The 24850-nt window shown below is 40.5% G+C and overlaps 1 protein-coding gene across 1 annotated transcript in view; it reads right to left on the bottom strand.

Moving 5' to 3' along the window:
* FRMD7 (FERM domain containing 7) overlaps positions 1-24016 on the bottom strand; it is a 54180-nt gene extending 30164 nt beyond the window's left edge. Inside the window, 2 exon segments of the mRNA XM_060137272.1 lie at positions 1975-2169; positions 23960-24016. Coding sequence (XP_059993255.1) covers positions 1975-2169; positions 23960-24016 — 252 coding nt within the window.
* Positions 24017-24850: the final 834 nt, after the last annotated feature.

The raw sequence follows: 24850 nt of genomic DNA, 5'->3' as shown, positions 1-24850 counted from the left end.
GGGGACAAGGGTTCCATCCCTAGTCTGGGAAGATCCCACATGCTGCGGAGCAACTAAGCCCATGTGCCACAACTACCGAACCCGCGTGCCAGAACTGCTGAATCCTGTGTGCCTAGAGCCCGCGCACCACAACGAAGAGCAGCCCCTGCTCCCTGCAACTAGAGAAAGCCCACGCAGCAACGAAGACCCAACGCAGCCAAAAATAAATAAATTTAAAAAAATATTTTAATGCAAATATCCTGACATTGCAACAAACAACAGCAAAAATCCGACACATATCTTATTCATCTACCAATATAGTCAGATGCAACCAGTTTTCTAAAAATGAAGTTGGACATACTTTCAAAATTTACACTGTGTAAACGACCCGGGGAACTAGGAAACAGAGCTCCTTTGGGGCAGGGCAGAAGAAATTACTGGCCAAGCTATAACCCTCCCGGGGGTTCAACTCCTGGTAAAAAGAGAACTGCTGAGAGTGGTGAGAGGCTAATTACCAGGTAGCTGCAGTTCATTCTAAAATGGAGCCCTCTCTGCAGGCAGTCTAGTCTTTCAGCATCTGGTAGAGAGCAAGGTGCAGTTAGACACATCAAAGAACAAAGAATAAGTAGGATGTCGAAGGAGGCCCTTTCCCCAGAGCCCAGAGGACTCAGCAATAAACCCCGGAGGGAAGAACAGTTTAAATGGGTACTTAAGACTTCCTGGTGGTGGTAAGCAGAGAGAACAAGCCTTGTAGTTGCTTGTGCACATGTGAAATTCACACCAAATTACAACTGGTTTTTATTTTATTTCTGAAAACATAAAGCAGTTCAAAGTACTACCTGTGTGATTGATGGAAGGCTTAAAGTTGCTTAAGATTAACAGCTCAGAAAGATTTCCGGCCCACGTGGCTGTCCTAGGGGAGTCCTGAAGGATCAACCTGAGCAGCTGACTGACCACCCGCCCCTTTTTTTTCTATTGAAGTAGAGTTGATTTACAATGTTGTGTTAATTTCTGCTGTACAGCAAAGTGATTCAGTTATACCTATATACCACCCTCTTTACCTGCAGCCATGTTGATACTGATTAAACTAAGTTCAGAAGGGAACTCGGGAGTCAGAGAGCTCGTCTAGGCCCTGATAGATGATACTTCCTAGCAGACACCCTTTTCAAGCTCTAAGGGAATGATGTATTACTGCCTGAGGCCTTAGGTTGGTTTGGCAATGATCTGGACATGTTCCATCTGATTCATACGCTTTGCTGGAATGTGTCTAAGAGACTCTCCTTGCTCAGAATTGCTCTTCATACTAAGGAAAGAAAAAAGAAAAAAACAAAACAAAACACGATTACCACCCTAATAGCAATCTTGCCCCCACTCCTGGGACATTGAAATTACCATGCCTACATTGGAAAAGCTGTTCAAAAGTGACAGTGTAATAATGGCATTCTCAAACCAGTGCTCCCAAGTCCTGTCGAAATTACTAGCTACTCGGGTAATTAAAACAATTATAATTGTTTGTTTCCACTTAATGCTTTAGCACTAAATCCACGTGCTGTGTGTGATGCACAACCAGCTTCCAAATGGTAGTCGGCCTTTTCTTTTAAACTTCAGGTTGATAAAACATTCTGTGCATATCTATCAATCTGAGACATTCAGGACACAGCAGAGATCATTCAATGTCATATAATCCGGGCCCTTCCTTTTATAAGTGGGGAGATTTAGATCCAGACAAAGGAAGAGACTTGCCCAAGATCTTCCAGCAGGTTAATAGCAGATCTGGGATTGGAACCCAGGTCTTCTGGCCTCCAGTAATGGGCTCATTTTATTACACCAGACTGTCCTTAAATATAAAGGGAAAACTAATATCTAGGTGTATGAAGGACAACAAAAAGAGATAAACACCTAAACTTGTTTCTTTGATTCACTCTTTCCTTTCATGTTCACTGTTTTTTTTTCTTTACCATCTTTTCTCAACTTTCGACTGTACTGTTAACTCACCTTTCTCTTCTTCTGCTTATTACTCCAATGTTTCTCCTTCTTTAGCCTCCCTTTCCTTGATTGTTCTACATTCCTGACTCTTCTTTCTAGAATCAGTTTTACTCCGTTTATAAAGTGTTCACTATGTTGCCCAGCAAGGCTGTGAGCAGGTTGGAGGCCACTCTGTTCTGACAGGTTGTGAATTTCACAGAAACTCTATAAAGAAGCCATTAAACAATAATTCCTTTTAAAATGTCTACTTAATAAGAGGCCATGAAACCCAATGTATCAGGGTTACTATGGAGAATCTGTGCTGGCTGAACAGAAAATCTTTTAAAAAAATATTTCAGAAACTATTCCAAGTTAAATGGAATCAAGAGACACATGTGGAGTTTAGGGTTCCATAAGAAAGTAGTATTTCAATGTATAAAATATACATGAGAATGTTAAATTCTGGATGATGGGATTATACTTGCATTTTATTTTCTTCTTTGTGCTTACCAGAATATTCTAATGAATTTATGTTCTGTCATATATAGAAGCTGGATTTGAAACTTGAAAAAAAAATCAGAAAGAGAAAGACAAATACCATGTGATATCACTTATATGTGGAATCTAAAATATGACACAAATGAACCTATCTATGAAACAGAAACTGAATCAAGGACATAGAGAACAGAATGGTGGTTGCCAAGGAGGAGGGGGTTGGGGGAGGGATGGAGTGGGAGTTTGGGGTTAGCAGACGTAAACTATTATATATAGAATGGATAAACAACAAGGTCCTACTGTATAGCACGGAGAAGTATATTCAATATCCTATGATAAACCATAATGGAAAAGAATATATAAAAAAAGAATGTATATATATGTATTACTGAATCACTTTGCTGTACAGCAGTAATTAACACAACATTGTAAATCAACTACACTTCAGTTTAAAACAAAAGAATCTTAGCATCAAATTTTGAAAAAAAAGAAAATTGAAAAATAAATGAACCTCTAAAGGACTTCTGAGTAGCAAAATGAGTGGTCATCTGAGCCATCACTCAGGCTAATCTGTCTGTCATGAAGTGTCTCATTCCCCCACCCTTTCAACACCCCTACGTTAGCCAGGTGTGCATGCTTGTCAACACCTGTGGACTAGGTTAAGGGACCAGCTCTGCCCCCCAGCAAGAAGCCTATAAGGGCTTCCTGCCTGAGTCTCAACTTGGCTTCTTGCCAAGCTCCACTCTTGCAGAAGTCACTCAGGACCTGTGATTTCATTCCTCTTTCCCTATGCAGACATCTGCCTGAGTTCTTGACCCTTGTTCACTTAGTCTGTTTACTTGGGTTCTTGCTGTTTGGTTCTGGATTGGACCTACAATGCCCATGGGCTAGGCTCCACTCAGCTCTGCTCTCCCCTTGAGTAGTCTCCACCTCTGTTGTGCACACCATAGGTATTTCATGAAGATTGTGGTTTAGCAATATAACTTAACTCCTGGGCCTGCTTGCAGCCTTTTATCCCTTTCCTCCCAGCTACACTGGCATACAGTCATGGAAGTCCTGAGTGCTAACTCCCTCCTGTGGGCCTTGGGGCGACTTAGGCTCTACAACCCAAAGCCTAAGAGTAGCATACTCCTCTCAGTCTGGCTTAGTCTGGGCTGATACCAGGTTTGCAGAACACTGCCGTCCTCCCTCCACAAGGCTACTTCAATACGGTGGATCTATGGTTAGGGTGTGTAACTCAAAACAGTTGTCTGGGATTCTCTAGCTGTACTCAGGGACAAGCACAACCAAGCCCAGAAAAATGTTAATTCATATATTTTATTAAATACTGCACATCTAAAATTCTAATGTACAAGAAAGAAAGGCATGGTATTCTTTCATCGAAATGAGAGAATTCAATCTTTCATTCCTTCAGCAGATAGTTATTGAGCATCTACTATGTTTCTGGTTAACTATACTACAGACCATACGACAGACTGTCACTGATGTCACTGAATTAAGAGAACCTACTGTGTCCTTTTGGGTGCATAACCCCCCTCCACGTTGAGCCCCAAAGAAGGACCTAGCTTTTTTGGCTTCATGCAATTCTCAGATGCCCTATACCTTATCGTTCTAACCCTGTCCATGTCTCTGAACCGTTTCCATTGTTCAGCTGTCCCCTGAAAGCTCCCCAACAGCTCTTGCAGGTCCTCCTTACATCGGGTCAGTTTTTCCCTGAAACAGCCAACCTTGTTGTGTCTGCATCACCACTCCCAACACACACAAGAGCTAACTGCTTAAGATGTGAAATGCCGAGATAACTCCAACACAGTGGCTCTTGAAAAACAAACATTAAAGAGATTATAGTGGTCGAGTGCATGGGCTCTTAACCCAGAGTGCCCCATTCAAATCCTGTTTCTACCACTTACTACTCCGTGACTTTGGGCAACCTACTTCACCTCTCTGCCCAGTTTGCTCATCTGTCAAACAGGGATACTCCATTGAGGGTTTCAGTGAGTTAATATATGTAAAATTTACATTAGTACCTAGTAAATGATAAACATTCTTTTGATATATATTAGCTAGTATCATTACTATTTAGGCTGGAAAGGAAGTGAGTAGTAATTGTGGGCTAGTGGGCAATGGGGTTGATATTTGCGGGGCAGGTGCCACTTTGAGTGGAGCCTCTATTTTGACTGCTTATGCAGCAGCCTTTTTTTTTTGTTTCTTTTGTATTTTTAACAACTTTATTGGAGTATAATTGCTTTACAATAGAGTGTTAGTTTCTGCTTTGTAACAAAGTGAATCAGCTTTACATATACATATATCCCATATCTCCTCCCTCTTGGGTCTCCCTCCCTCCCACCCTCCCTATCCCACCCCTCTAGGTAGTCACAAAGCACTGAGCTGATCTCCCTGTGCTATGCAGCTGCTTCCCACTAGCTATCCATTTTACATATGGTAGTATAGATAAATCCATGACACTCTCTCATTCCGTCCCAGCTTACCCTTCCCCCTCCCCGTGTCCTCAAGTCCATTCTCTACATCTGCATCTTTATTCCTGTTCTGACCCTAGGTTCTTCAGAACTCTTTTTTTTTTTTTTTTAGATTCCGTGTCTATGTGTTAGCATACAGCATTTGTTTTTCTCTTCCTGACTTACTTCAACCTGTATGACAGACGCTAGGTCCATCCACTTCACTGCACATAACTCAATTTTGTTTATTTTTATGGCGGAGTAATATTCCATTGTATGTATGTGCCACATCTTCTTTATCCATTCATCTGTCGATGGACACTTAGGTTGCTTCCATGTCCTGGCTATTGTAAATAGTGTTGCAATGAACATGTGGTACATGGCTCTATTTGAATTATGGTTTTCTCAGGGTATATGTCTAGTAGTGGGATTGCTGGGCATATGGTAGCTCTATTTGTAGCTTTTTAAGGAACCTCCATACTGTTCTCCATAGTGGCTGTATCAATTTACACTCCCACCAACAGTGCAAGAGGACTCCCTTTTCTCCACACCTTCTCCAGCATTTACTGTTTGTAGATTTTTTTCATTATGGCCATTCTGGCTGGTGTGAGGTGATGCCTCGTTGTACTTTTGATTTGTATTTCTCTAATGATTAGTGATGTTGAGCATTCATTCATGTGTTTGTTAGCAATCTGTATATCTTCTTTGGAGAAATGTCTATTTAGGTCTTCTGCCCAGTTTTGGATTGGGTTGTTTGTTTGTTTTTTTTGATATTGAGCTGCATTAGCGGCTTGTAAATTTTGGAGATTAATCCTTTGTCAGTTCCTTCATTTGCAAATATTTTCTCCCATTCTGAGGGCTGTCTTTTAGTCTTGTTTATGGTTTCCGTTGCTGTGCAAAACTTTTAAGTTTCATTAGGTAACATTTGTTTATTTTTGTTCTTATTTCCAGTTCTCTAGGAGGTGGGTCAAAAAGGATCTTGCTGTCATTTATGTCATAGAGTGTTCTGCCTAGTTTTTCCTATAAGAGTTTTAGAGTGTCTGGCCTTACATTTAGGTCTTTAATCCATTTCAAGTTTATTTTTATATATGATGTTAGAGAGTGTTCTAAATTCATTCTTTTATATGTAGCTGTCCAGTTTTCGCAGCACCACTTATTGAACAGGCTGTCTTTTCTCCATTGTATATTCTTGCCTCCTTTATCAAAAATAAGGTGACCATATGTGCATGGGTTTATCTCTGGGCTTTCTATCCTGCTGCATTGATCTATATGCCTGTTTTTGTACCAGTACCATACTTTCTTGATTACTGTAGCTTTGTAATATAGTCTGAAGTCAGGGAACTTGATTGCTCTAGCTCCATTTTTCTTTCTCAAGATTGCCTTTGCTATTTGGGATCTTTTGTGTTTCCATACAAATTGTGAATTTTTTTGTTCTATTTCTGTGAAAAATGCCATTGATAGTTTGATATGGATTGCATTGAATCTGTAGATTGCTTTGGGTAGTATCGTCATCTTCACAATGTTGGTTCTTCCAATCCAAGTACATGGTATACCTCTCCGTCTGTTTGTATCACCTTTAATTTCTTTCATCAGTGCCTTATAGTTTTCTGCATACAGGTTGTTCGTCTCCTTAGGTAGATTTATTCCTAGGTATTTTATTCTTTTTTTTGCAATGGTAAATGGCAGTGTTTCCTTAATTTCTCTTTCAGATTTTTCTGCATTAGTGTATAGGAATGCAAGAGATTTCTGTGCATTAATTTTGTATCCTGCTACTTTACCAAATTCATTGATTAGTTCTAGTATTTTTCTGGTACAGTCTTTAGGATTCTCTATGTATAGTGTCATGTCATCTGCAAACAGTGACAGCTCTACTTCTTTTTCTCCAATTTGTATTCCTTTTATTTCTTTTTCTTCTCTGATTGCTGTGGCTAAAAGTTCCAAAACTATGTTGAATAATAGTGCTGAGAGTTGACAGACTTGTCTTCTTCCTGATCGTAGTGAAAATGGTCTCAATTTTTCACCATTGAGAATGATGTTGGCTGTGGGTTTGACATATATGGCCTTTATTATGTTTAGGTAAGTTCCCTGTATGCCTACTTTCTGGAGGGTTTTTACCGTAAATGGGTGTTGAATTTTGTCAAAAGCTTTTTCTGCATCTATTGAGATGATCATATGGTTTTTATCTTTCCGTTTGTTAATATGGTGTATCACATTGATAGATTTGCTTATTTTGAAGAACCCTTGCATTCCTGGGATAAGCCTCAATTGATCATGGTGTATGATCCTTTTAATGTGCTGTTGGATTCTGTTTGCTAGTATTTTGTTGAGGAGTTTTGCATCTATGTTCATCAGTGATATTGGCCTGTAGTTTTCTTTCTTTGTGACATCTTTGTCTGGTTTTGGTATCAGGTTGATGGTGGCCTCATAGACTGAGTTTGGGAGTGTTCCTCCCTGTGCTATATTTTGGAAGGTTTTGAGAAGGATAGGTGTTAGCTCTTCTCTAAATGTTTGATAGAATTCGCCTGTGAAGCCATCTGATCCTGGGCTTTTGTTTGTTGGAAGATTTTTAAACACAGTCTCAATTTCAGTGCTTGTGATTGGTCTGTTCATATATTCTATTTCTTCCTGGTTCAGTCTCGGAAGGTTGTGCCTTTCTAAGAATTTGTCCATTTCTTCCAAGTTGTCCATTTTATTGGCATATAGTTACTTGTAATCTCTCATTATCCTTTGTATTTCTGCAGTGTTAGTTGTTACTTCTTTTTCATTTCTAATTCTATTGATTTGAGTCTTCTCCCTTTTCTTTTGGTGAGTCTGGCTAGTGGTTTATCAATTTTGTTTATCTTCTCAAAGAACCAGCTTTTAGTTCTACTGATCTTTGCTATCATTTCCTTAGTTTCTTTTTCATCTATTTCTGATCTGATATTTATGATTTCTTTCCTTCTGCTAACTTTGGAGAGTTTTTTTTCTTCTTTCTCTAATTGTGTTAGGTGTAAAGTTAAGTTGTTTATTTGAGGTGTTTCTTGTTTCTTGAGGCAGGATGGTATTGCTGTAAACTTCCTTCTTAGAACTGCTTTTGCTGCATCCCATAGGATTTTGGTCATCGTATTTTCATTGTCATTTGTTTCTAGGTAGTTTTTGATTTCTTCTTTCATTTCTTCATGGATCTCTTGGTTATTAAGTAGTGTATTGTTTAGTCTCTATGCGTTTGTATTTTTTACAAATTTTTTCCTGTAATTGATATTTAGTCTCATAGCATTGTGGTCAGAAAAGATACTTGATATGGTTTCAATTTTCTTAAATTTACCAAGGCTTGATTTGTGACCCAAGATATGATCTATCCTGGAGAATGTTCCATGAGCATTTGAGAAGAAAGTGTATTCTGTTGTTTTTGGGTGGAATGTCCTATAAATATCAATTAAGTCCATCTTGTTTAGTGTATCATTTAAAGCTTGTCTTTCATTATTTATTTTCATTTTGTATGATCAGTCCATTGGTGAAGGTAGGGTGTTAAAGTCCCCTACTATGAGTGTGTTACTGTCGACTTCCCCTTTTATGGCTGTTAGCATTTGCCTTATGTATTGAGGTGCTCCTATGTTGGGTGCATAAATATTTACAATTGTTATATCTTCTTGGATTGATCCCTTGATCATTATGTAGTGTCCTTCTTTGTCTCTTGTAATAGTCTTTATTTTAGAGTCTATTTTGTCTGATACGAGAATTGCTACTCCAGCTTTCTTTTGATTTCCATTTGCATGGAATATCTTTTTCCATCCCCTCAGTTTCAGTGGGTATGTGTCCCTAGGTCTGAAGTGGGTCTCTTGTAAACAGCATATATATGGGTCTTGTTTTTGTATCCATTCAGCCAGTCTATGTCTTTTGGTGGGAGCATTTAATCCATTTACGTTTAAGGTAATTATCAATATGTATGTTCCTATTACCATTTTCTTAATTGTTTTGGGTTTGTTATTGTAGGTCTTTTTCTTCTCTTGTGTTTCCTGCCTAGAGAAGTTCCTTTAGCATTTGTTGTGAAGCTGGTTTGGTGGTGCTGAATTCTCTTAGCCTGTGCTTGTCTGTAAAGCTTGTTATTTCTCTGTTGAATCTGAATGAGATCCTTGCTGGGTAGAGTAATCTTCATTGTAGGTTTTTCCCTTTCATCACTTTAAGTATGTCTTGCCACTTCCTTCTTGCTCACAGAGTTTCTGCTGAAACATCTGCTGTTAATCTTATGAGGATTCCCTTATGTGTTATTTGTTGTTTTTCCCTTGCTGCATTTTTTTCTTTGTGTTTAATTTTTGATAGTTTGATTAATATGTGTCTTGGTATGTTTCTCCTTGGATTTATCCTATATGGGACTCTCTGCACTTCTCAGCTTATATAATTAGTACTGGTCATTCGGGCTCAGGTTAGATATCTTCTCCCTCTATGCAGGAGCACAGGCTCTAGGAGCATGAGCTTCAGTAGTTGTGGCGTGTGGACTCAGTAGTTGTGGCTCATGGGCTCTAGAGTGCAGGCTCAGTAGTTGCGGTGCATGGGCTTAGTTGCTCCGCAGCCTGTGGGATCTTCCCAGGCCAGGGCTGGAACATGTGTCCCCTGCATTGGCAGGCAGGTTCTTAACCACTGTGCCACCAAGGAAACCTGTCTGACCATCCCTGCAACAAACACACTTCAATCTGTGTTAGGTGCCCCTCTCCTGTTGTGCCATTAAAAAACTCTTTGCCACTGCGTTGTATAGATCATACTGTAGTGTACCTGGTTTTTTACATTCTGATTCTTCCACTAAACTATGCTGTCTTTGAGGTCAGGTACTATTTCTTATTTTTCTCTGCATCCTCATTAGCCAACCCAGTGTATGGAAGTAATGAGGGCTCATAAGAAGTTGTTAAGTGAGTGATGAATGAATGAAGCAGGATAGTAATACCTATTTAACACACGTATTAACTAATGATTGTATGAAATAATGTAAGTGGAAATTTCTGGAACATAGGCCAGGAAATTGTATCTCATAGCATTGAAGGCAATTGACAGTAACTTTATGACAGATCTCGTGAAATCATTTGAAATATTCTGAGTATGAAATTCTGGAGAACCTTTGTCTTTGTTTAAGTCTGTTGAAAGGTGAATTTCGTCATCATAGAAGGAATCTCAGAGGACAAAAGACCTCTTGTTTAAGACAGCTAAGCCCAGCGATTAGTGGTGAGGCGCCATGCCTAAGTGCTTTCAGGGCCTGGGGTCAGCTAGCCCAGACAGACCCCCCCTTCCACCCTAGCTCCACACCTTGGACCCAGAAGAGAAGGAGGAAGTGGGTAAGGAGAAAGACAGGGAATAAAGGAAAGGAGGCTGGAGTAAGATTCTGTGGGGGTAATAATTGTAACTTTTGCATAGCAGCTGTGTTTAGAACAGGCAAGCTATACATCAGAGAGTTCCTCAGCCCCCAGAGAAGAAAAGTGCCCCCCTGAACGCCTGTCACTTTGCATGCTTCCTGAGCTCTGCGGCCTTCAGCAGATCTTCCCTGTGGTGCCTTGCCCTGGCATTTCATTGGCCAATTCCTTCCTACCTCCTGTGGTGTCAATGATCTGTTCAGGGTGGATCTCTCAGCAGTAGAGCTTCTTTTCCAGTTCTGACAGTCTGGCACACAACTGCTTAGTGGCACCCAGTATCACAAAGGCCAGCATCGCTCTCTGCTGCTGGGATAACCTGCTCCAGGTCCTTTTAGGAAATTGCTGGGTCAGTCCTGCCACCTCCTGGGTGGTTCTGCCCCTCAAGCCAAGCCCTTTTGACCCCAAGATATTGGACTCAGCTCAGCCAGTTTGAAGAATTTCTGTCGCTAAGTTGCAAGTGACAACTGCACTGTCTTAAACCACAAGCTAAGGCTAAGCTCTTATTAGTGTAATATATTTGTATTTGTGACTGGTCAAATAAGGATGCAAACACAAAGTAAATGACATTTAATAGAAAGAGAGAAACTCCTGTAGAATCCAGAGGAATCTTGCCCTCGAGCAAGTTTCACTCTGAGAGAAGTTCTGCAGAGAGCTCTTGCTACAGGGTAGGGAGCCTCAGCTGGTCCTCCCCAGCACCCAGGCAGCAGGTGGGGCCCTGCACTGTTCTGAAAGGTGAAGGGGTGGCAAGGCCCCAACTAACTGAAACCCTTCACAGAGATTCCCACGAGTGCAGACTTGAACAAACGTCCAACCGCCACCCACCCAGCTCCAAAGAGAGTTCCCCAATCCCCACCTCCAGCACCTCGAATGTTCTTGGCTTCAGGCTCCCTCTTCCTGTCAGCTGTGGGCTTGGGAAGAGAAGGGGCAGGAGAGGGGTGGAGTGGGAAGGCTTGAGTCCAGGCCTCTCCTCTGAGCTCAAGCATCAGGAGAACAGCCTGACAGCCCGGTGACCGCAGATACGATATGGGAGCCCTAGAGGGGTATGACAGGCAGCACCTAAACCACATTTGGCCCACAGTTCCACCTGGCCCCTGGCCAGACAAAGCACAAGCACTTTCTTTCTTTTTCAGTTCAATTTATTCTCTGAATCAACAAACCTTAGGCTATGAGGGGCAAAGCAAATTCAGGAGTTTAAACAAAGGCATTCATCAGGCAGCTGGGGCCCCCTGCAATGAAAAATAAATCCCTGGCAAAGAAATGGTCAACATTGGCTAGCCTGGGACATTATGACTCCAGGATGATTTTCTCTGATGTGGTTTAGAAGCTCCTTTGCTTGGAGTATTGTACTTTGTACAGGCAGAGGGGTAGGGATGAGCTGATACGGTCAGCCTGTTGGTCAGTCTGTCATCAAACAGTGATTGTGCAACTAGTGTGGGGCAGGCTGCTTGGAACTAGAGGATACGTTATCATGTCCTGGAAAACCAGGAAGCTTTACAACACATTATAGCAATCCCACTCGAGTCACAAGCCCACCACCAAACCAATGACCAGCCAGGGTTTTTTATTTTTTTCTGAAGTGTGAACTTATTCCATAAATGTATGCTTTATATTTAAGTTATATTTCACAATACAAACATAATGCTTTTAAATGCATAGTTTCAAACAATTTTTTTAAAAAAATTGTTAAAAATTGAAGTATAGTTGATTTACAATATTGTGTTAGTTTCAGGTGTACAGCAAAGTGATTCAGTTATACATATACCTATATATGTATATTCTTTTTCAGATTCTTTTCCATTATAGGTTATTACAAGGTATTGAATATAGTTCCCTGTGCTTTACAGTAGGTCCTCATTGTTTATCTGTTTTATATATAGTAGTGTGTATATGTTAATCCCAAACTCCTAATTTATCCCTCCCCCCTCCTTTCTCCTTTGGTAACCATAAGTTTGTTTTCTATGTCTGTGAGTTTGTTTCTGTTCAGCCAGGGTTTTGAAACTAGACAGACTGGGGCTTGAACCCCAGCTCACTCATTAACTTAAATAGCAATGTGACCTTGGGTAAGTCAACCTTTCTGCACCTTGGTTTACATGCCAGTAAAATAAAGATAAAAATAATGTTCTAGGCCTCATCAGCTTGGAATATTGCTGCTTGGATATAAGTATCAGGATGTGTATCCACCACCTAAATTTGGAGCCAAATTCCACAAGACATCAATGTAGCAAATACCTTTATAGCACTTGCTAGCACTGTTCTAAGTGTTTTACATATATTAATTCATTTAACCTTTGTCACAATCTTATAGAATGGGTATTAATACTATTTCCATCTTATAGATGAGAAAGCCCAAGGCACAGACAGGTAATGGAACTACCCTAGATAGGACACTCATTTGATTTGTGTGAACATACCATGAAGTAGTGCATGCAAAATTCACCTAGAACATAGGCTATTGACAAATACTATCCATGATTAGTAGTCAGTAGTATTGTTGTTATCATTATTATTAACTGTGTTAGTGTTACTATGAGTAGCTACCACAGAGTAATTTAAAATGTAGTTAAACACACTGGCTTAGAGGCCAAGATGGCCGAGCAGAAAGACCCTGATCTCACCTCCTCTCATGGGCACACCAAAATTACAACTATTTATAGATTAACTATCGATGAAAAAGACTGGAACCTACCAGAAAAGATCTTCTATAACTAAAGATATAAAGAAGGAATCATGATGAAACAGGTAGGAGGGGTGGAGTCACAGCATAGTCAAGACAAATACCCCTAGGTGGGTGACCCACAAACAAGAGAATAATTACAATTGCAGAGGTTCTCCCCAAGGATCCAAGGGTCTAAGCCCCACATTGGTCTGCCCAGCCTGGGGTTCCTGTGCCAGGAATACAAGCCCCCAGAACATTTGGCTTTGAAGGCCAGCAGGGCTTACTTTCAGGGGACCCAGGGGCTGTGGGAAATAGAGACTCCACTCTTAAAGGGCACAGACAAAATCTCACATGCTCTGGGACCCAGTGCAGAAGCAGTAATGTGAAAGGAGCCTGGGTCAGACCCACCTGCTGATCTTGGAGAGCTGCCCAGAGAGGAAGGAGGCAACTGGAGTTCACCCTGGGGACATAGACACTGGCGGCACCCATTTCTGGGAGGTCCTTCTACCACGTGGAGACTGGTGCAGACAAATGCCATTTTGGAATCCTCCCTCTGGCTCCTTAGCCTCAGGACCCAGCCCTGCCCACCCCCACCAACCTGTAAACACCAGTACTACTGGGATGCCTCAGGCCAAACATCTAACTGCAGGGAGACACAACTCCACCTACCAGCAAGCAAGCTGAGACCACAGCCACCCCTGGACATGGCCCTATCCACCAGAGGGCCCAGGACTCAGCCTCACACACCATTGCACAGGCACTAGACCTGGGACCCTCTGGGCCCTGCAGCCAGAGACCCCAGGACCCAGATCTACCCACCACTGAGCAGGCACCAGCCCCAGGATCTTTGGCTCTGCCCAACAGCAAGCCTGTTCTAGCCTTGGGACCAGCCTCACCCACCAGCAGCAGGCAGACTCCAGCCCCAGGACAACCACAGACTGCCAACACAGCCCACCTACCAACAGACCAGCACTAGCCCAAGGACCAGATGAGCCCAGACCCCACCTACCAGCAGGCCAACACCAGCTCTGAGACCCCTGGGTCCTGCAGCCAGACCCCTGGACTCAGCTCTGCCTACCAATGGGCCAACACTAGCCCCAGGACTTGGCTTCACCCTGTGGTTGTCAAGCACCAGCCCTGGGATCTCCTGGACCCTGACTCCAGTGAGCCAGCACTAGCTTTGGTGCCCCAGGTGTTCCACAGACAGCCACCTTGTGACCCATCCCCACCAACCAGCAGCCAGTAGCCTCTACACAAGGCAAAACCTGGCAACCAACCAGACTTAGGGCCAGCCACACCTACGAAACCACACATTGTAGTCAACCTGCTACAACAGAAGGACCCACGCAGCCACATGGGGGCACCCCTAGAGCATATAGCTGGTGACTAGAGGGGAGTGCACTGCTCGGATGCATAGGACATCTCCTACAAAAGGTCACTTCTCCAAGATCAGGAAACATAACCAACCTATCAGATACATAGAAATAAAGAACAAATTAGGCAAAATGAGGCAACAGAGGAACATATCCCAAATGAAGGAACAAGATAAAACCCCAGAAGAAGAACTAAGTGAAGTGGTGATAGGAAATCTACCCAAGAAAGAGTTCAAGGTAATGATTGTAAAGATCATCAAAGAACTCAGGAGAAAAATGGATGAACATCAAGAAGTGAGGAGTTTTTAATAAAGAGTTAGAAAATGTTAAGAACAACCAAATAGAGATGAATAATATGATAACTGAAAGAAAAAATACACTGGAAGGAATCAATAGTAGACTAGATGATACAGAGGAATGGATCAGTGAGCTGGAAGACAGAGTAGTGGAAGTCACTGAAGCTGAAAAGAAAAAAGAATGAAGAGAAATGAGGACAGTTTAAGAGACCTCTAGAATAACATCAAGTGTACTAACATTTGCATTATAGGGATCCCAGAAGGATAAGAGAGAGAGAGAAAGAGGCAGAGAACATATTTGAAGAAATATTAACTGAAAACTTCCCTAACCTTGGAAAGGAAACAGGTGTCCAAGACCAAGAAGCACAGAAAGTCCCAAACATAGTCAATCCAAAGAGGCCCACACCAAGATATAGTGTGTGCAGATGACATGATACTATACATAGAAAATCCTAAAGATGCCACCAAAAAACTACTAGAGCTCATCAATGAATTTGGTAAAGTTGCATTTCTATACATTAAAAATGAAGTATTAGAAAAAGAAATTAAGGAAACAATTCCATTTATGATTGCACCAAAACAACAAACTTACCTAAGGAGGTAAAGGACCTATTCTTAGAAAACTATAAGACACTGATGAAAGAAATTGGAGACCACGCAAACAGATGGAAAGATATACCATGTTCTTGGATTGGAAGAATTAATATTGTTAAAATGACCATACTACTCAAGGCAACCTACAGATACAATGCGACCCCTATTAAAATACCAGTAGCATTTTTCACAGAACTATAACAAATAATTTTAAAATATTTATGGAAACACAAAACCCCCAAATAGCCAAAACAATCTTGAGAAAGAAGAACAGAGCTGGAAGTATCATGCTCCCTGACTTCAGACTACACTACAAAGCTACAGTAATCAAAACAGTATGCAACTGGTACAAAAACAGACATATAGGTCAATGGGACAGAATAGAGAGCCCAGAAATAAACCACACACTTTTGATCAATTAATCTATGACAAAGGAGGCAGGAATATACAATGGAGAAAAGACAGTCTCTTCAATAAGTGGTGCTGGGAAAACTGAACAGCTACATGTAAAAGAATGAAGTTAGAACATTCTCTAAGACCATATACAAAATAAACTCAAAATGGATTAAAGATCTGAATGTAAGATTGGAAACCATAAAACTCCTAGAAGAAAACATAGGCAGAACAGTCTTTGACATAAATTGTAGCAATATATTTTTTGGATCTGTCTCCTAAGGCAAAGGAAACAAAATAAAAAATAAACAAGTGGGACCTAATTAAACGTAAAAGCTTTTGCACAGCAAAGGAAACCATGGACAAAATGAAAAGTCAGCCTACTGAATGGGAGAAAATATTTGCAAATGATTTGACCAATAAGGGGTTAATATCCAAAATATATGAGCAGCTCATACAACTCACTATCAATCAAACAACCCAATTAAAAAATGAGCAGAAGACCTGAATAGACATTTTTCCAAAGAAGACATAAAGATGGCCAACAGGCATGTGAAAAGATGCTCAACATTGCTAATCATCAGGGAAATGCTAATCAAAACAACACTGAGATATACTGACAGAGAAAGACAAATATCATATGACATCACTTATATGTGGAATGTAAAGAAATGATGCAAATGAACTTATTTATAAAACGGAAACAGACTTACAGACATAGAAAACAAACATATGGTTACCAAAGGGGATAGCAGGGGTGAGGCGGGGGAGAGAGATAAATTAAGAGTTTGGGATTAACATATACACACTACTATATATAAAATAGGTAAACAACAAGGACCTACTTATAGCAGAGGAAACTATAGTCAATATCTTATAATAACCTATAATGGAAAATAATCTGAAAAAGAATATATGTGTGTGTGTATGTGTGTGCGTGTGTGTGTAACTGAATCACTTTGCTGTACACTTGAAACTAACACAATATTGTAAGTCAACTATACTTCAATAAAAAATATTTTAAAAAACAATGATATATCACCTCACACCTGTCAGAATGGCTGTCACCAAAAAGAACACAAATAAACACGGGCGAGGATGTAGAGAAAAGGGAACCCTTGAACACTGTTGGTGGGAATGTAAATTGGTGCAGCCGCTATGAAAAACACTATGGAGTTTTCTCAAAAAACTAAAAATAAAACTACCACATGATCCAGCAATTCCACTCCTGGGTATACATCCAAAGAAAACAAAAATACTAATTTGAAAAGATACATGCACCCCAGTGTTCATAGGAGCATTATTTACAATAGTCAAGACATGGAAGCAACCTAAGTGTCCATTAACAGATGAATGGATAAAGAAGATGTGATATATATATGGATGGACCTGGAGGGTATTATGCTTAGTGAAATAAGTCAGATGGAGAAAGACAAATACTATATGATATCACTATATGATATCTATATGATATCAAATACTATATGATATCAAATACTATATGATATATGATATGTGGAATCTAAAAAAGAAAACAAACTAGTGAATATAACAAAAGAGGTACAGACTCACAGATATAGAGAACAAACTAGTGGTTTTCAGTGGGGAAAGGGAAAAGGTGAGGGGCAAGATTGGGGTAGGGGATTAAGAGGTATAAACTATGTATAAAATAAATAAGCTACAAGGATATATTGTACATCACAGGGAATATAGCCAATATTTTATAATAACTACAAATGGAGTATAATCTATAAAAATTGTGAATCACTATGTTGTACACCTGAAACTAATATGATATTATAAATCAACTATGCCTCAATTTAAAAGAAAAGTATACCTCAATTTTTTTTAAAGTATCAAGTTAAAAAATTTTTAAATTAAATGTCGTTAAAGATAAAGGGTTTGGCTGTTTCCATCTGCTTCCTTAAAGGAAGCCCACCATAATTTTAGGTAACTCTAGACAGTTATTATGGACCCTCTCAGGATTAATGACTCCAGGGGGGGGAAGAGCAAATCCCCTGGGGCTGCTGACTAAGCAAAGGGCAAGCCGCTCAGAAAAGCTGGATGAATTAACCCCAGGAAGCCCCAGAGGAAGAGCAAATGAGGGGAAACACAGCTCTGTTTTGCTTGGAGGTGGGCTGCAACATCAAGTGTTATCAAAAGAAACTTCAGGTTGAGGGTGAAAGACTGTTCTCTGTTGGTTTGCAAAGTATAGAAATAAAAAGGTCTCTAAGCAAGGGAGAGGGGAATTAACATGCTTTTAGCACATTCTTTGCATCAGGAACCTTACCTCTGGTACTTCATTCATCTTTACAATGATTTCACGAGGTAGGTGCTATGATTATTGCAATTTTAGTGATAAGCGCACAGGCTCAGAGAGGTGAAGTGACTCACATAATGTTCCACACCTTAAAATTGTTAGAGCTGGCAAGATATGGAAAGAATCTAAACAGCCATTAACAGATGAATGGATAAAGAAAATGTGGTATATATAAACAATGGAATATTACCCAGCCATAAAAAGAATGAAATAATGCCATTTGCAGCAACATGGATGGACCTAGAGATTATCATACTAAGCGAAGTAAGTCAGACAAAGACAAGTACCATATGAAATCACCTGTATGTAGAATCTAAAATATGACACAAATGACCATATGTACAAAACAGGAACAGACTCACAGACATAGAAAACAGACTTGTGGTTGCCAAGCGGGAGGGGAGGTTGGGGAGGGGTGGATTAGGAGTTTGTGATTAGCGGATGCAAACTATTATATATAGGATGGATAAACAACAAGGTCCTACTGTATAGTACAGGGAACTATATTCAATATCCTGTGATAAACCATAATGGAAAAGAATATGAAAAAGAATATATATATGTATAACTGAATCACTTTGCTGTACTGCAGAAATTAACACAACATTGTAAGTCAGCTATATTTCAATAAAATAAACTTTAAAAAATTTTTTAGAGCAGAGACTAGAATTCAGGTCTGCCCAAATCCAGATATATTCCTCTTCCCATATTCCCATCAATAAATCCAAAACAAAACTCCTTGCCCACCCTAAACTTGCTCCTTTTATTCTGTTTCTCTGTCTTGGTGAATGGAGTCCACCATCCACACCATTACTTAAGCCAGAAATTTGGATGTTATCTAGGCTCCTCAACTCACCTCCTGTATCCAGGCTGACATCAAATGCTTCTAGAAATTCTACCCCATTAACATCTTTTGTATCCATCCTTTCTGTCTGTCTCCACCATTCTCTATCGGGCTGGAATATTGATGTTTGGGCATATGTGTTAGGATAGAGGCTGGCTATCTAAAATTGGAGCCACTGAACTTGAAACTATTATTCCGATTCTACCTGGCATCTCCAGCACTTAGAACGCATATTTCATTAAATATTGGATGAGCAAATGAATGCATAAATTAATGAGTTAACAGATGCTAATATCCCCATTTTGAGCTTCTTAAGCTCTTTAGTGATTCTCTATCACCTTCTGGATAAAGCCCAAACTTCATATATATACCACTTGACCCAAATGATATAACTGCTGACCACCTCTGCTCCACCTTGAATTCAAGCTACTCTCCATCTTCCTTTCAACACTCCATTCTTCACTCACACTGACCTTTTTTTTTCCATGAAAGGGCCATGTTCTCTTTTGCACATTGGCCTTCAATCTTTCCCTTGTGTAACCACCATACAACCCCCTTCCCCCTAGCTTCCACTTTTCACCTCCTTAGCTCCTACTCAGCAACTTAAATGGTATATTATTTGGAAAGTTTTTCCTGACACCCCAAGTCCAAGTTTTTAGCATTGATAGAACTAAGTCCGAGATAGGTTAAGTGACTTGCCCAAGGCCACACAGCTTGGAAGTAGCAGAGTCAAATTTTCTTCCTGCTTTATCAGACTCCAAATATACATTATATCCTTTATATCACAACTCAGGGAGATAACGGGTTAAGTGACTGGCCCAAGATCACACCCCTAAAATGGTGCAGTTTTTGTAGTCCCAAATCCAGGTACATTTTGCCACACCAGAGCAATTCCATTTCACTGGTGTTGAAAGAGTTTTTCTTTATGAAGGGGAGGGGTATCTATTTTGCTATTGACAAAACTACAAAAGATTCCTCATCATTATAAATTGAAAAACCAGCTCCTGGACAAATATCCCAAGGGTAAATACCACTACCAATAAAAAAATCACTAAGCAGTTCTTGGCTTTCTTATCCAGCTTGAATAGTGCTCAGTCCTGGCAATGCTTCCCCTCTGCCTCATTCCAGAAAATGAGGCCTGGTGGCCTTTATGATGGGCTCCCAAGGGAATGGGGTAAGCTGACTCACTATATTCTCTCACTGGGTAAGCCACTAGGTACCCACTGTGCTGGTCAATACAGTCACTTAGCAATCAGGTAAATGTAAGTCTTGAGATGTTTCAAACCTCTTATTTTGACCTTAGCTTCCAAAAACCATCAAAATAAAATGTGCTTTTGGGGGCTTCCCTGGTGGTGCAGTGGTAGAGAGTCCACCTGCCGATGCAGGGGACATGGGTTCGTGCCCCGGTCCGGGAAGATCCCACATGCCGCGGAGTGGCTGGGCCCGTGAGCCATGGCCACTGAGCCTGGGCGTCTGGAGCCTGTGCTCCGCAACGGGAGAGGCCACAACAGTGAGAGGCCCACGTACCGCAAAAAGAAAAAAAAATGTGCTTTTGGGAATTCACAAACAACAGCTGCTCTTCCCCTTCACTATGCTTCTACAAAGATAGAACTGCAGCAGGCAGGAGGCATATCAGACAGAACTGTGTCAAGTATGGTGATGGGATTATTGTTTTGAAAACTCTCCATCTAAACCTCAGAGAAGCAAACAGTTCAGTCTTAAAAGGAGGTCACCCTCCAAGGATGCTCATTATTACTACTGGTATCTGTGGCTATTGGGAGGTTCCTAGTAAAGCTAGAAACCTGACCTTCTCTATTCTTTCTGAGTGCTCAGAAGCCTTAGCTTTGGTCTTATCCTCCCTTTTTCTATCCAGAAAAGTCCCAGTCCCCATGTTAAAGAGGCAAAACTAAAACACAAAAATCTTCAATTTTTTTGGCCATGCCACACAGCTTGTGGGATCTTAGTTCCCCAACCAGGGATCAAATCCATGTCCGCTGCAGTGGAAGCATGGAGTCCTAACCACTGGACCACCAGGGAATTTTCAGTTATCTTTAAAATCGTTACCTTATTCCGTTTCTCCTCCTGCTTACCCACTCCCATCATCATTCTGGAGAGTCCTACCAAGTGCAACACTAGAGATGCTGTTGATATTTAACAGTGATCAATTTCATCAAATAAATTGACTTGAAAACTAAGATGAGGTTTTTACCAAACAGATTTTCTTCATTGGATTAAACTTCGGTGGGCATATTCCAGCAATTCTGGAGTCCCATATCTATCCTGCATCCCCAAAGACTCTTGGAAATTCAGAAAGGAAAAGTTTGACTAATATTCTCAGAGAGTTCATATGTAAATATCAGCACCCCGTGTCTCAGATTACAGATATGCAAAGAAGCTTCAAAAAACCAGGACATTTCAGGGGTCAGACGCTCTTCTCAGTAATCTAACTGAAGGCATTAACAAATTAAAGACATGTCAATCGCAAAGGGAGTTTGTCAACCATGCAATGAGAGGAAAAGGAATCACTGAAGCCCAAGTTGGCAGCTCCCAGCCAGCACTGCCCAGGCGAGAGTGTTCCCTTGCTCAAGAACTTTACTTACCCATATGGTAGAGTCGACTGTGCCCGGAACAGGGCCTGGAACATACTAGGATCTCAATAATAATTTGTTAATGAAATGACTAAATGAATGAATAAGTGACTTAAAAGGTGTCAATGACAGGGCCTTTGTGGAGACAGATGCATTATCAGGCTATTCAGTACTAGGATCATAGATCTAATTCCTTTCAATCTGACTCTTCTGCCCTTTGGCATATTATGTAACTGATGAGAGAACCCTAGTGTTCCCAGTCCCACTGTAAATGGTAACACTGGCCTCCTGATTTTAAAATACCAGTTTCTGACTTCAGATTTGTGGAGTGCTGACAAATCAGGCTTCTGAGTCTGTAGTCCTGAGCCAGATCTTGGACACCAGCAAACTCACTAAGATAATGCTACTGGGGGTGGAATAAAGGGTTCTGGATGTCAATTAGCCTAATCCAGGTGACATTATTCTATCTGATCATCATATTTCTACTACTGTACCTTCTGTAAAAGCAACACTAACGCCCAAGATGCCATTATTTCCTCCCAAGCAACCAATTATTTTCTTAAATCTTATCTTGAAGAACAATTGTCCCTGGGACTGATACATGCCTCTTGAGACTTCTACTAATTGGTTCATAACAGTCATTAAAGCCTTACTGTATGCCAAATTCTATGCCCTTTGAGGGCCACAGAAACTAATGTGCAGTGGCAATATTACAGGACTAGGCGGCTACTGACAGATGAGTCTTCGGATACAATTGTACGTGGGGTCGTGGGAAGAGTCCTGGATTGGAAGTCCCAGCTCTGCATTCATCTTTTCCCTACTTTCACTCACAGGGTGGAATGGAGGATCAAATGAACTAATGGATGTGAAATTGCTTTTTAAATTTTTGTGTTATCCATTGGCGACCCTCTACTACTACTATTATCATCATCATCATCATTTTCATTATCATTATCATCATCATGATTATCAGTCTACTACTGTTAAGGAGAGAAGATACAGTTAGATGGCCGTATGCTAACTTAAGGTTCCATTTCCCTCAAGACTAAGCTGCGCATGGGACCACAGTTAGTGCTACTGCCACTCTCGGTAATGCCACGATTGCTACTTACAGAGCAGCCCTCCACAGAGCAAACGGGATCAGATGCTGTGACACCCAAATTGCTGGGTATCAAATCTCTCCCATTATCTTCCCAAGGAACACGGTGTGTTGCAGCTGGAAGGAACAGTCTGACTTAAAGCCAAATCATGCTGGCTTCAAGTTGCTAGAATCAGCTCCTCGGAAGGTGAATTTTGTGAAGCTAGGGTACTGTGCCTCCCACCCACCCCCCATTTAATTGGATCTGTATTTGAGCTGTACATTCAGAAAGCTCTTCTGTCACTTTTTGTCAAAGATTTCTCTTTGAGTAGCTTGAAATATCTATTAAAAATTTAGCCTAAAGCAGTGTCTTTTGAATCCCCAGCTCACTAATTCAGGTACTGGAGCACTGTGAGTGTACACCACCAGCCTGCAAATGGATAAACTACTCAAAAGACATTTTCCACCCCTTAAATACAGTTCCAAGAAAGAATAGGAAATGCCTCATACCTCTAATGGAAGCTATTTGCTACAAAAACAAATCATCAGGTCCGTGGAGCTAGAAATGCCTTTTGCAAATAAAAGTGAAAGGAGGAGACAGCAAAACAGCAGCTGAAACCATGCAGTCATCACCCACAAAGCACATGATTCAAATAAAAATGAAATACTTATTTGAAAAATAGGTTACCTACACACCCAAGAGCAGTTGTCAGTTTATGTATAAAGGAAAACAACCAGCATTTTGTATGAATTTCAAAGGAAATGAACTATTTGTTCCTTGTTAGTAGCTACTGTAAATATCAGAGCAAATAGCATTTTTTTGATTCCAATAAAATTGTAGAACATTTCCAAATGCTCGCACGTAAATCCTGACATCAAAATGTACATCTCTTAAGATACTGAAAGATGAGCTCCAAATGATGTACTTAACACATTTGTTCTTTCTTGAAGAGATGAGGTATAATTGTATCAGTCATCTTGTAGCTAGGAATTATATGAAGAACCCTGAACTATAAGTACTAAATCAAACTAAATAGTCTCTTATCCTATTTTTCTCTCTTATACTTGTCATTACTTCCTGAAGTTCTCATTACAACTGCATAATTCTACCCACTGCCCTCCACCCTCCGAAACCCCATAGGTTTTCTTCAGAAAAGGAGGGTAGCGTTCCCCTTCTCCTTTCCCTCAGAACCACAGTTTTCTCCCCACAAATATTCATGGGGTGAGACTCACAGGCAAATTATTTCAATGAGCAATAATACCTTTTTGGGTAGGACAACTAAGTTATTTCTGCTTTGTCTTCTTACATATATTTAGATTTGCTGTTGTTAACCCTTGAGAAAAGAGAACCAGTTCTAGAAGAAAGGTTAGTGGGAAAGCATGAGCTACACTGTGATATTAAATACAGATTTCTTTTTCCAAAGCTAAAACCTACAGTCCTCCTTCGGTCCTAAAGAAGACATAATATCTCCAGCTAATGGGCTGTCCACAAATGACCATTATTGAATGAATAATAAAGGAATAATAGCAATGTGATTTCCACTTACATCAACCACAAAAATCTTCTGGGAATCATCCAAAAACTGCACTTTTAAATGTAGCATTCTCGGAGAGGCCGTTGGGCTGCGAGCAGGCTCAGAGTGCTGTGAGTTCTGTGACAGGAAGGGGGCTTTCTCAAGGAATTTCACTCTTAGCTGGAGGCAGTGCACTCGGGTCCCCCCACCCCCATCCAGGCATCTCCACCCAGCAGGGCACACTTCTGTTTGCTTGAATTGATGCACACTCAAGGGCATGTGTGCTGATGATCAATAGCATCTGGGCTACCTCCTATTTGGTCAACGTCAAATCCAACTGGACTCACTCTAGCCCTCTTAAACTCGGTTCCTTTCTTCAAAGAAAAAGAAGAAAGAAAACACTTGCAACCCCTGGGGATTTTCTTTATTTCACAGGAGCACGATTTTGAAAACCCTAGATGAAGCTTTGATAAACTGAGAATAGCCATTCTCAAAAGTAAAAAGATTAGAGTTAGTCTCATATTGTACTAGAAATTTCATGGCTGAACTAGGAAACTTTATGTGTAATAATTGTAATTGTTTTGAAAGTACGTGATTTAGAAATGAAAATTATATAAAAAAGAATATATGGAAAAGCTCAATTCCACGTCTGTCCCCTCTATTCTGTGCCCCCATACATCCCTATCAGTAACCAATTTTATTAGTTTTTTGTTGTTGTTATTTAGCCTTCAGTGTTTCTTTATGCAAATACTGTACAAGAAAATACGAATGTATTTCTCATACATATGTAGCATGCTGTTAAACTGTTTTGTGCCTTCCTTTTCTCACTTCATATATCATTGTTGATTTCTCTTTAGCTTTGCATGGAGAGCTTCCTGATTTTTTTACAGCTGCATAATTTTTCATGGTGTAGGTGAAATACAG

The sequence above is a fragment of the Lagenorhynchus albirostris genome, chromosome X, assembly GCF_949774975.1.
Source record: "Lagenorhynchus albirostris chromosome X, mLagAlb1.1, whole genome shotgun sequence".
Taxonomy (NCBI): domain Eukaryota; kingdom Metazoa; phylum Chordata; class Mammalia; order Artiodactyla; family Delphinidae; genus Lagenorhynchus; species Lagenorhynchus albirostris.
The sequence above is the reverse complement of the archived record's forward strand: the minus strand, read 5'-3'. Positions and strand labels throughout refer to the sequence as shown.